Source organism: Bubalus bubalis, chromosome 23, assembly GCF_019923935.1.
Source record: "Bubalus bubalis isolate 160015118507 breed Murrah chromosome 23, NDDB_SH_1, whole genome shotgun sequence".
NCBI classification, from domain to species: Eukaryota; Metazoa; Chordata; class Mammalia; order Artiodactyla; family Bovidae; genus Bubalus; species Bubalus bubalis.
The window spans coordinates 18,005,557-18,018,465 of NC_059179.1; the positions used below are offsets into that span (position 1 = coordinate 18,005,557).

Sequence of the window (12,909 nt, forward strand, 5' to 3'; positions counted from 1 at the left end):
AAACACAAATGAGTGCTTATGTCCACCGAAAGGCAGATACAAGACTGTGAGTAGTAGTTTCAGTTATCATATCCCTAAACTGTCAAATGTCCAAATGGCTCTCAATGGAATAATGAATAAACCGGGGTATTTTCATGCAAGAGAACACAGCACAAGAACCAAAGAGGACAAACCAGAGCTTCACACACAACATGGAGGAAATTCCACAGTCACAAAACTGAGGAGGGGGAGACACAAACAACACACCCTGCACGGGTCCATTCATGTCAGTGAAATGCATCCGTGTGGAGAGAGGTCAGACGAATGGCTGCCGTGGGATGGGTGCTGGCTGGGAGGGGGCATGAGAGGGAGTCTCGGGGCTCTGGAAATATTCCACCCCTTGGTCTGGGTGGTGGCCACGTGGACTGGACACAGAAAACTACATCATACTGCATGTCTGAGCTATATGAAGTTCACTCATTTTTTGTTTGCGTTGCATGGCTCATGGGACCTCAGTTCCCTGACCAGGGATTGAACCTGGGCCATAGCAAGGTTCACTAATTTTAAGTACTAAAATAATATAACAAAAGTGAAGTGAGTGAAAGTCGCTCAGTCGTGTCCAACTCTTTGCAACCCCATGGACTATACAGTCCGTGGAATTCTCCAGGCCAGAATACTGGAGGGGGTAGCCATTCCCTTCTCCAGGGGATCTTCCCAACCCAGGGATCAAACCCAGGTCTCCCATATCGCAGGCGGATTCTTTACCAGCTGAGCCACTAAGGAAGCCCAGGAATACAGGAGTGGGTTACCTATCCCTTCTCCAGCAGATCTTCCTGACCCAGGAATTGAACCAGGGTCTCCTGCATTGCAGGTGGATTGTTTATGAGCTGAGCTACCAGGGATACCCAATATAGCAAAAAGGAAAATTTTTAAAAATTAATCACACAAAACTTACAATCTGATCAACTTCTCTAGGACACCAGTAAGAATCTTGCGGGGGGTGAGGATGGGGGGCATATATGATAAGCTGGAATGATAGAATTATGTAGAGATGCTTCCTTTGGTTGGAGCTCAATTACGATGTAATTTACACACCATGTAAATAACGGTGTGCGAAATAATTTGGGTTCTGAAATCCCATTTAAAATTCAAATGGACTTTTCAAACCATACAGGAGAGGTCCCTTCAAATCCAAAGAAGTGATAATCATAAAGCCAGACACCAAAAGAAGCTCGTTCCTTCCTTCTCCAGGCCACTGGCGATGAGGACCCCTGACCTCCTGACAACCTTTGCCCTCTTGCCTTGCCCTCAGCCCTACATGCTGTGTGGAGCTTAGCCTAGCTCTTGGAGCTGCTCATATTCCCCATGAGCCATGGCAGTTGCCCCCAGGTCTGCTGAGCATAGTCCTACCGCACCCACCCATCCCTCCCCCACATAAAGAGGGAGCAGACCTTGGACAAGAAGGGAGCTTATCACCAATTCAGTGGAGGTTGCCATCCCATTTCCCACCCCAAGAATGACCCCTCCCTCAGTATGGAATGTCCTTCTCTACTCTTCGATTCCTTCTCCAATCTGGGAATCCCATCCACCTCCCCAGGACCCCCTCCTCTGGGAAGCCTTTCTGACTCCCCAACGCCAGCAATGGCACCTTCTCAGTGCCCCTACTCCCCCTGTGCTTCCTGGGACCTCTACCTCTAACTCTTTATTTGTTTTGCATCTATTTCCTCTGCGAGCTGGTGAACCCTTAAGAGACACCCCAGTCTATACCCTCTCAGGATTTGGCACTAGACCTGGCACAAAATGAACACTCAGTAGAGGTTTCAATTAATAATTGAGTGAGTGAGCGAATGAGTGAATTGGGACCACACGCAGAAATATGAATACAGTGTATTCTCCTTCCCTCCCAAATGAATACAGATCCCAGGGCCTTGTGTTCCAGGAGATGCTGAAATGGAGAATTGGTAAATTAGTTCTAGTGGAATCTTAGAGCTGTGCAAGGCACTCAGGGGTGGGGGGCTTTGGGGATGTTCTTGGATGCCACCAAGTTCATCAGCAGAGGGGAAGGGGTGGCCCTGACAACCCCTCTTCCACTGTTACCACCAGCGAGCAGCATGGTAAGGCTACCCAAGCATCCAGTCAGGAACCCAGCAACCTCAGGGCTGCAGATGGGATGTTGAGAGCAGTGGTAGAGGAGACTCCATCAAGCTCCCCGAGCCACAGATGAGCAAATTACATTTCCATTCAGAAACATTAGGCAGGACCCCTGAAGCCCACAGAGGAAAGCCCCAGCTCTTTGGGGCCATAGACATCAGGTACCATGGGAGTTGCCTCCACTCTGGGCACATTCCCACCCACCCTGTCAACAGGCACCTCGATCATCTACCCCAACTTCTCCAGGTGCCTCTATCTTCAATAGCTCCCCAAAGAGCCACACTCCAGTGACGTACACCTTCCTCTGTTCCTTAAGGCAGCCCCTTTCATACTCCCTGTCTCTGCACACAGTCTCTCCTCTGGCTGAAATGTCTCTTGATTCTTCACCTAAGGAACTCCTATTCATCCTTTAAGACACAAGACCATTCCCATGATGACTTTCTTGACCCCACTGCTCTTGATTCGTTGTAACCCTTGCCCTGAGGAATGACAGTTTATCTATCTACGCTTCAGTTTCATTCCGCTGGACTGGGTGCCTTCGTGATTCCATCTGTCATTGCCTGAGAACATGCCACGTGCCAGGCACCAGGTTAGCCCATTCCTGCCAACCCCTACTGACGGGTGTGCTGGTTTCATCCTCATTTTAGAGACAGGAAGACTGAACTCTGAGATGTTAGTGAGCTCGTCCAGGTCTAAGCTCTGTCTGCCTGGCGTGAAAGCTCTCCTTGAAGGCGGAGGCCACACGCTATTCCTCTTTCTCTTACCAGCACCGCCTTAGACCCATGAGAGGTGCTAAAAAGGGAAGTATCCAGTATTATAATACAGTCGAGTGTCATCAGTCACGCAAGACGAATGCTCTGGAGATCTGCTGTATCACATTGAGCTTGTAGTTTCCAGTATTGTGTTGTACATTTAACATTTTGTTAAGACAACAGATCTCACATTAAGTGTTCTTACCACAATTTTTTAAAGCCTCAAAAGAAAGGAAGGGAGGGAGGGTAGAGGGGTCACAGGAAGGAGGGAAAGTGTAGCATCTGGCACAAGGGAGCTTTGGTCACTGTCAGCCACACAGCCTATCATCTTCCACAATGCAGCACCCTGGGCTTCTTTCTGAAACTGGAGATTCCACAGAGGGGAGGCATCTGAGTACAGTGGGCAGGGAGGTGAGGAGAACTCAGGAAACCAGTCTCATTACTGCTTACCCCAAGGTGAAGGCACAGAAGGAGGGTGGGAGAGGTGTTTTCAAAGCATTATACGCCTTGTCAGTGTTTCCTGGCCCGGGGGGGGATTTCCACCTGGTTTGTAGGCCAAGCAAGTACACAATACCCCTGTTCCCTCACCATCTCCCCCCACAAGCATCTTCCCACCACTAATCAGCATCAGCATCACCACCACACGCCCTCAGTTGGAGCCTCTCCAGGAATTCTCTCCATTTGGGAAGTGCTAGACCTTGAGGCCAGAGTCCTGAGAACCTGTGTTGAGTTGAAGTCTCTGAGCTCAGGGTTGAACCTTTGGATAAAGAGGCAAATGGAGGTTTTCTTAGAAGGACAGGTAAACTTCACCTTCCCAGCCTGAGATGGAGAAGATGTGGTGCCTCTGGTTTTCCATTGACAGGTGGGTCCTGGACCAATAGGCCAAATACCAATGATATGTGGTCCACATCTACCCATGCCCGAGTCCCCACCCTTTCCTCCAGGGCAGGGGTGGAGGGGACACCTACCCATGTCCGAGCCCCCGGCCCTTCCCTCCGGGGCAGGGGTGGAGGGGACATGGTACTTACCTGTGCTGTGTCCCATGTCCTCCACTGACTGCTTGACCCAGTCATGGGCTTTGTCGATGTGAAATAACTTCAGGTCCTCTTCATCTAAGGCAATGTCTCCCCAAAAGACAGCTGGGAAGGAAAAATAGAAGTGTATCAATTTAAGCTGGAGATCAAAGAATGAATTTACTAGTGGCCCAGAGGGTATTGAAAGCTAAGTAGCAAACTCTAGAAAAGATAGTCCATCCAATCAAATTTCTCCCTGAGCCTAAGAGACAGGACTGGTAGAGAGAGAACAACAGATAATAAATCTGTGCATCAAAGCCACAGGGCTGGGGCCAACTGAACTGAAGATTAAAGGCCTAAGTCAGGAAAATGCAAAACCAGAGTGAAATATTGTCTCACGTCTGTTAGAATGGCTGTTATCAAAAACACTAGAAAAGGAAGTGTTGGCAAAGATGTGGAGAAAAAGAAACCTTTGTGGTCCCTGGTGGTCCAGTGGCTAAGACTCTGAGCTCCCAGTACAGGGGTCCTGAGTTTGATCCCTGGTCAGGGAACTAGATCCCACATGCTACAACTAAGACCCAGCACAGCCAAATAAATAAATATTAAAAAAAAACAACAAAAAAAAAAAAACCGAAACCTTTGTGCACTGTTGGTGGGAATGTAAATTGGTACAGCTCTTATGGAAAACAAGCTTTCCTGGTGGCTCAGTGATAAAGAACCCGCCTTCCAATGCTGAGGACACAGGTTCAATCCCTGGGTCAGGAAGATTCTCTGGAGAAAGAAATGCCATCCCACTCCAGTATGCTTGCCTGGGAAATCCCACTGAAAACGGAGCCTGGCAGGCTACAGTCTATGGGGTTGCAAAAGAATCAGACATGACTTAGTGACTAAACAACAAAAACTATGGAAAACAATATGGCAGTTTCCCCCCAAAATGAAAAATAGAACTACTATGTGACCTAGCAGTTCCACTTCTGAGTACTTATCTAAAGAAAATGAAAACACTGATTTGAAACAATATCTGTATCTCCACATTCATTGCAGCATTTTTTACAATAGCCAAGATACGGAAACAATGTAAGTGTCAGCCATGAAAAAAGAACAAAATCTTGCCAGCTGCAACAACATGGATGGGTGTGGAGGGCATTAGGCTAAGTGAAATAAGTCAGACAGAGGAAGACAAACATCACATGATCTCTTTTACATGCAGAATATATATATTCCACATGAAAGCTTATATGTATATATATACAAACATGGTTGCCAGAGGCAGGGAGTGGGGTAGGTGTGGGAGAAATAGGTAAATTATTTTTATTGTTTTTATTTTGTTGTTGTTTAAATAAGTTGAATTTTAAAAAAAGAGAATCGAGCAATTCATAGTGGGAATGAAAAGGAATGGAGAGAATCTGGAAAATCAGGAACTTGGGGAGTTGGAAGAGCCAACCTATTCTTATCACTAAACAGTAAAAGAAAAACTGAGAAGGCCTTTGAGTAACAAAGACTGATTAAAACTCAGGCTCATGGTGTAGAGAATTGGGAACCCTCAGTCAATGCCAGCAGGGATATAAAATGGTATACTCCCTATGGAATGTGTTTGGCATTTTACTACAAAGTTAAATTTATCACAAGCAATTTCACTCCTAGAGATCTCCACAAAGGAAATGAAAATATAGGTCCACATAAAGACATGTACTCAAATGTCAACAGCAGCCTTATTAATGTGCTATGCTGTGCTTAGTCGCTCAGTTGTGCCCAACTCTTTGCAACCTCATAGACTGCAGCCTGCCAGGCTCTAGGAGCCTTATTAATAATTGCCCCAAACTTGAACACAACCTAAATGTCTATCAACTGTTGAATGGATAAACAAAATGTGGTCTATATATATGATGGAAAACTATCTAGCAATTAAAAAGAACAAACTTAAAAAAAAAAAAGAAGTCTGACACAGGCTACAATACATGATTCTAAAAAACATCATACTAAGTGAAAGAAACTAGATGCAGAAGACTACATCTTATACAATTCCATTTATATGAAGCATCTAGAAAGACAAGTTTATAGAGCTAGGAAGAATAGTGATTGCTTATGGCTGGGGGTGTGGATGAGATCAGACTATAAGTTGCCATGAAGGAATTTTTCCAGGTAGTAGAAATGTTCTAAAATTGGACTGTGGTGATGGTTTGCACAACTACCAATTTGCTTAACTCTTTGAAATTTACACTTCTTTTCACCTTGTTGAAAAGTGTAACAAAGTTGGCTCAGCCAAAGATGGTTTCCAGCTGAGGGTCCTGCGCCCCTCCCACCTTTCTGAATATTTAGCACAGGTCCACAATACAGGGCCATCTTTTCCTCCAAGGAAAAACATCCTTGCCAATGATGCCTTCACAGTGTGGTCAGGAGCACCCCTCACATTCTGAGAGCAGACAGAGAAGCAAGAGGGCAGAAGGCAAGGGAGGATATAACAGGACCTGGGAAGACTTCAACAAGCCAAGGAAGTAGCACAATGATGTTCAAGCTTTTGTGCCCACACAAAATATCCCCAAAATAATTTTTCAAATATTTTATTTATTTATTATTTTTTGACTGTGCTAGGTCTTAGTTGGGGCATGTGGGATCTAATTCCCTGATCAGATCAGATCAGATCAGTCGCTCAGTTGTGTCCGACTCTTTGCAACCCCATGAATCACAGGCCCCTTGCCTTGGGAGCATGTAGTCTTAGCCAGTGGACCAGAGGGAAGTCCCCAAAATAATTTTTAAAAGCCACATATCCTTATGTATATTGTGAGCCCTAACATTTAAGATTTCCCCCCATGAGTTTAAATGCATTTTTAATTTTGTTCACAAGAAGTAAAAAAAAAAATAGTGAACATTTTATACGATGAAGATTGACTATAATTATAATAAATGTTTCAGAACGTGATTTGGTAAAATAGATTTAACCATCTTATTGAATAGCACATGCTACATCAGAAGGAAAACAAGGAAATATTCATCTTGGGTTTTATCGACATATCTTGAAATAATGTAAGTTCAGAAACCATTTCAGTTATACTTAAAAGAATCACTGTCATTAACTTATTTCAGTTGTTTTGAATTCAAAACATTCCACTAAGCACCATGCATCCCCCTAGACAGAGACTCATACAGATAGGAAAAGACAGGAGAATGCCAGGTCTAAAGTGCCTTGTTTTTAGTTGTGTTCACCTCTTTGCAACCCATGGATGGTAGCCTGCCAGGCTCCTCTGTCCATGGGACTCTCCAGGCAAGAATACTGGAGTGGGCTGCCATTTCCTTTTCCAAGATACCTTGACTCATCATCAGAGAAGGCTGCTCTGTGACCAGTCATTTCTCATTTTCCCTTTAGTGCTCAGAGGCTTTTGTACTCCAGGATGAGTGACGAGTGATGCTTTCTTCGGTAAAGCTGGGGAGGGACCACCATGACCAGGGCATCCTCCAGCAGTTTTAATACAGAATCTTGTGTGGAAGCCTTAGAATCTGGATACTCATTGCCTTAAATTCTCTGCACAGTGCAGCCCTTGCTAAGTCTCTGGTACCCCTGCACACACCAGTTTGCAAACCAGAGAGTAACAGAGGTCAGGGCAAGGGAGCTTCCTAAGTCAGAGGGCTGCCGAGAAACTCCTCCTGGGCTTCCTCAGCCAGCCTTGGTTTCCAGCCCTTCAATGCCCAGCACTCAGGAGTCCTCCTGCTTCAAAGGGAAGGAGTCCCAGGCTGCTTCCCACATAAGGAATTCTTCCTGAAATCACTTCCAGCCTGCATGTGTTGTATTGTTCACCTGGGGAGGTAGGTTGATTAAAAACATTAATTTTAAGCCAGAGGAGTCCTGGGTTCAAATCCTGTTATGGCCATTTGATAGCTGTGTGACCTTCAACATATCATTTGACCTTGCTGAGCCTCGGTTTCCTCGTCTTGAAATAGAATTACCTACCTTGCAGAGTTGGCAAGAACTAAATGAAGTAAGTGTGTTAAACACTCAGTACGACAGGTCCTGGCCCTCAGGGAGCATTCAGTGAAGAGTCATGTCACTGTAATTTTCACTGGGTTCCCTTTCTCCTACTCTGTTCTGTCTTCATCCAGAAGCTCCTGCCCTGTGAAGCTCACTCAGCTCCCAACAGCCATATCTCTGCCTGAAAGTATTCCTCCCACTCCTGAAACATGCCAGCCTTTCTCTGTGTTCCTTTAGGAAAAACAGTCCCAACCAGACCACATCAACCAGACCACAGGAGCTAAATTGTGTCTGTGCATCTACCTAACAAATATTTACTGAGCCCACAAATGCAAGGGTGGGGGTAGAGGAAGTGAAGCTGGGGGTGTGGGGTGGAATAGTGTATTCTATAATGCTTTAAATTAATATTGGATTGTCCATATGCAGTAATTCTTGACCTTTCTCATTCCCATTTTATAGATGAAGAAACTGAAATTCCGAGAAGAGAATGACTTGTTTGGGGTCACACAGCCAGTGAGTGGCAGAGCCAGAACAACCAAACCCGGGCTTTTTTCAATTCCCACGTTTCCTTCCTCAGCTTCCCGTTCTACCAGATTCCAAGTGCCTTGAGGACAGGCTCCAGCTGTACACATATTTCATATAGCAAATCTCATTTTATACTAAGGAAAGTCATCATATAGATGCTCTGGCTCAGAGTGTGAGTACTGAAAGAGACGAACTGTCCAAGTTGTGCCTGCGTAACCGTGAACAAATAATCTCTCTGAATCTCAGTTTCCTCATCTTTCACATGAGAATAAATAATTATAATAGCTTCCCCACAAGGTTGTTGTGAGCATCAAGTCAGATACTGTGAGTAAAGTTGGCATCAGGCACCATTGGGTAAATATAAGATGCTCAGCTGAGCTGCACCTTCCAGACATGAAGATCCTCAGCAATGGCTCCCATTAATGGTGACAGACAGTGAGATCAAGAGAGGCTGTAACAGGTATGACCTCTCCCACGCCCACAAGGGGGTCATTGACTTATCACTAGCACCCAGCCCAAGGCAGCCCTTACCCACAGCCCCACAGAAGGGGCTGGCCCAGCCTGCCCCTGGGAGCACACACTGGGAAGACCACAGGGTCTGCCACCGGACTGTCCATCTCAGGACCCAGAGAGCCCCCTCTCACACCAGCCTAGCCTCCTCTCCTGTGGTCCTGGAGGGTCCCTGACATCACATCTGATCTCACACACTGCCCTTCTGTCTAACGGATGCTGTCTCGGAATCCTAAAGGCAGCTCTTTTGTCCCTCAAGGAGATCAAACCAGTCCTTCCTAAGGGAAATCAGTCCTGAATATTCATTGGAAGGACTGATGCTGAAGCTGAAACTCCAATACTTTGGCCACCTGATGTGAAGAACTGACTCCTTAGAAAAGACCTGATGCTGGGAAGGATTTAAGGCAGGAGGAGAAGGGGACAACAGAGGATGAGATAGTTGGATGGCATCACCGATTTGATGGTCTTGAGTTTGAGTAAGCTCTGAGAGTTGATGATGGACAGGGAAGCCTGGCATGCTGCAGTCCATGGGGTCGCAAAGAGTCGGACACGACTGAGCGACTGTAACCTGTCCCTCAAAGACACAGGCCGAGAAGGCTGCTGCCTGTCACCTAGATGCCTCTTCTAGAATGATTCACCAGCACTGCACTGGGCTCTAGAAGCTCCCCAACATGAGGCTTCAGACCAGCGTAACTGGTACCCCAGAACAGAGGTCCAGAATCAGGTTGTCATCTCCAGTCCTACTCTGATCCCGTTCCATAGACATGAGCATGATGTGGAGAGAGGCTGAGTGATTTGTTCAAGGTCCCTGAACAAGGCATTTCGCAGAGCCAAGGCTCCAGTCCAGGACAATTCTCATTATGCTGTCATCTGAACTAGTACAGTAGAATCTGTCCACATGCATCTGGGAGCCAAGAGTGAAAATCCCAATGCCAAAGGGGGAAGACATGGGCTTTGGATATTCAAAATAAGCCTGAGGCAACAGTGGGGAGCCATCACCCCAGACTCCAATAACAACGTGCATGCTCTTCTGCACCTAGTTCCTTCAACGATCTCAACCACTGCCCCATAGGAGAACTTAAGAATGCTCAGGAGTCAGCTTGGAGGCAGGTGCTGGCACTCTGGGATTCCCCAGAGGTCACAACTTCATGTCAACACAGTATCTACTGTGGGTTTATGGCTCCTCCTCCAGCAGAAAGGCACGATAAAGAGCAGACTGAGGAAGAAAGGCAGGATGTACACATTTACTGAGCCAAGCACACAGGATGGGCTCTGCTTGCAAGAGAAGGATGCCACCAGAGCCTCCTGCCAGGCTCCCATCCTCAGAGAGGATGCCTCCCATCCATCTGACTGCAGGGACTTTGAGGGCTGCATCCATGGAGTTACAGAGAGAGTCCATTTCTGAAATAGCCTCTCCTCTCAACTAGACAAAGCCTTTGTCTCCTATTTTTTTTCCAAGACAACTTGTGAGTCTCTCTTGAATAGACTGGAGAGTCCTCTTGTTCCAGAAGAGTCACAGGATGTTCTACCACACCTGAGCTGCTCTGAGTCCTAGGGCCAGGCCATTCTACTAGAAATTCTCCTCTACAGTCTCATAATGTTCAGTCGCTCAGTCATGTCCAACTCTTTGTGACCCTATGGAGTAGCTCTCCAGGCTCCTCTGTCCATGGGATTTCCCAGGCAAGAATACTGGAGTGGGTTGCCATTTCCCTCTCCAGGGGATCTTCCTGATCCAGGGATTGAACCCTCATCTTCTGCATTGGCAGGCAGATTCTTTACCATCTGAGCCACCAGGGGTCTCATCACAACAGAATTTAATTAACTTCTATCTTCGAAGTTTCATGAAGGCAAAGACTGTCTGCCTGTCCTGTAGGTCCATCTTCAGCACAGAGAGCAGGAAACATCTGTTGAATGAAAGCCTTGAGGAACTTCAGAAGACTGTCTTCTAGCCTGAGTCTCTACACTCGAAGATGAAATCTGAGACCCAGAAAGAGCTTCTCGACCCTCCTTTAAGGGTTTTTTTATATGTGAAATAGAAAGAAGTGCACATTCTTCTATAGGGATGGTCACTATGTCTCTATCCAACAGACTAAGGCATATCAGAAAATGAGGACAGGCCATTAGCTCTTAACCCCATAGGAGATAGTCACCAAGCCATTCTCAAGATGAGCAAAAAGTATTATGCATAAAACTCAGGTTGAATAACTACCCACCATAAAACCAGGACCCAAGGTACCACTAGAAGCTCTGTTAATGCGGGCAAAGATTTTTGTCTACTTTTTTTGCTACAAATATCCCTAGTGCCCAGAACAATGTCTGACATCGAGAATATGCTCACAAAATATTTATTGATAAATTAATGAAAGGAGAGTGTGTTCCAAATTCTATTTATGTAAGTTCAATGCCCAAAGCCAGGCTAAATTATTCCTCAACCACCTGCCTGGGAAGTAACCAGGTCTCCTTCCTTTTGAAATGACAGGCATATCTGAAAACATTAAATTTTCAATGGATAGTGAGTCTTGTTTCCTGCATCTATCCTGCCATTGTGGCCCCAGGGAGGGAAGAAGGTGAAGGCTACTTCAGGGAAGGAGTTGGATATGACCTGGGGAGTCCCCATCAGCAGAAGGGTGAGTAGGAAGAAGCCTTCCACACCAGAGGATATGAATGGGCCATGTGGTGTGAGGGAGCCTGTGCACACAAGGCTCTTAGGAAGTTCCCCAAGGTATAGCCCAGTGCGGCTGCAAGTCTAGAAGCCGCCCACCCACCACACACAGGGGCAATGGGACAATGGGAGCGGAGGGCAATGTCCAGAGACCTGGGCCAAGGGTGCTTCCAAATCTGGTCCCAGCACCTGGTGTCTGGGACTCTGGGTGCTCCCACATGCCTAGGGAGGATGCAAGGGTGTCAAGAGGGCCAGCGGAACAGCAGAGGCCTGAGGTCAACATGACAGGCCATAGAGGATGACTGACAGCCAAAGCCAAAGGATCAAGAGTATAGCCTTCACCAGCAAGATCAGCATGTCAGGCTGAAATGCTAGAGCTAAGCAGATACCCCTCAATATTTTATATTATTTTAATTAATTTAAATTGCCACATGTGACTAATTGCTGCTGCTGCTAAGTCACTTCAGTCGTGTCCAACTCTGTGCGACCCCATAGATGGCAGCCCACCAGGCTCCTCTGTCCCTGGGATTCTCCAGGCAAGAACACTGGAGTGGGTTGCCATTTCCTTCTCCAATGCAGGAAAGTGAAAAGTGAAAGTGAAGTTGCTCAGTCATGTCCGACTCTTAGCGACCCCATGGACTGCAGCCTACCAAGCTCCTCCATCCATGGGATTTTCCAGGCAAGAGCACTGGAGTGGGGTGCCATTGTACGTATACAATATGTGCATGCCTACATGCATGTTCAGTTGCTCCAGTTGTGTCTGACTCTTTGCGACCCTATGGACTGTAGCCCACCAGGTTTCTCTGTCCATGGAATTCTCTAGACAAGCATACTGGAGTGGGTTGCCATGCCCTCTTTCAGGGGATCTTCCCAACCCAGAGATTGAACCCACATCTCCTGTGTCTCTTGCATTGCAGGGAGTGTCTTCACCACTGAGCCACCGAAGAAGCCTAAGTATACAATATAAATAATATAAAATAAAATATTGTATAACATACAACATAGTAATATAAAATAATAAATTCTGTTTAAAATAGCAGCAAAAAAGGATCATATATCTAGGAAAAACCTTGACATAAATAGTAGTCCTATGTTGGGACTTCCTTGGTCCAGTGATTAGGATTCCAAACTCCCAATGTAGGGGTCACAGGATCAATCCTGGTCAGGGAACGAAGATCCTCCAGGCTGAAGGGTGAAGCCTACCACGCTGACCCTGTAAAATTCTACTAAAACTTATAAAAAGTGACATGAAAGGAAAGACATACTCTGTTTCTGAAATATTCTTTCTGAACTAATGTGTAGGTTTAATATATTTTAATCAAAAGTCCAATAAATTCTTTCCTATTATTTACG

At 46.0% G+C, this 12,909-nt stretch overlaps 1 protein-coding gene across 3 annotated transcripts in view; it reads right to left on the reverse strand.

Moving 5' to 3' along the window:
- Positions 1-12,909, reverse strand: part of TLL2 (tolloid like 2) — a 145,282-nt gene that overhangs the window by 102,303 nt on the left and 30,070 nt on the right. For all 3 annotated transcript variants that reach the window (XM_006061180.4, XM_006061179.4, XR_003106211.3), the window contains exon 2: positions 3,911-4,021. In XM_006061180.4, the coding sequence (XP_006061242.3) occupies positions 3,911-4,021 (111 nt within the window). The remainder of the gene's footprint in view (positions 1-3,910; positions 4,022-12,909) is intronic.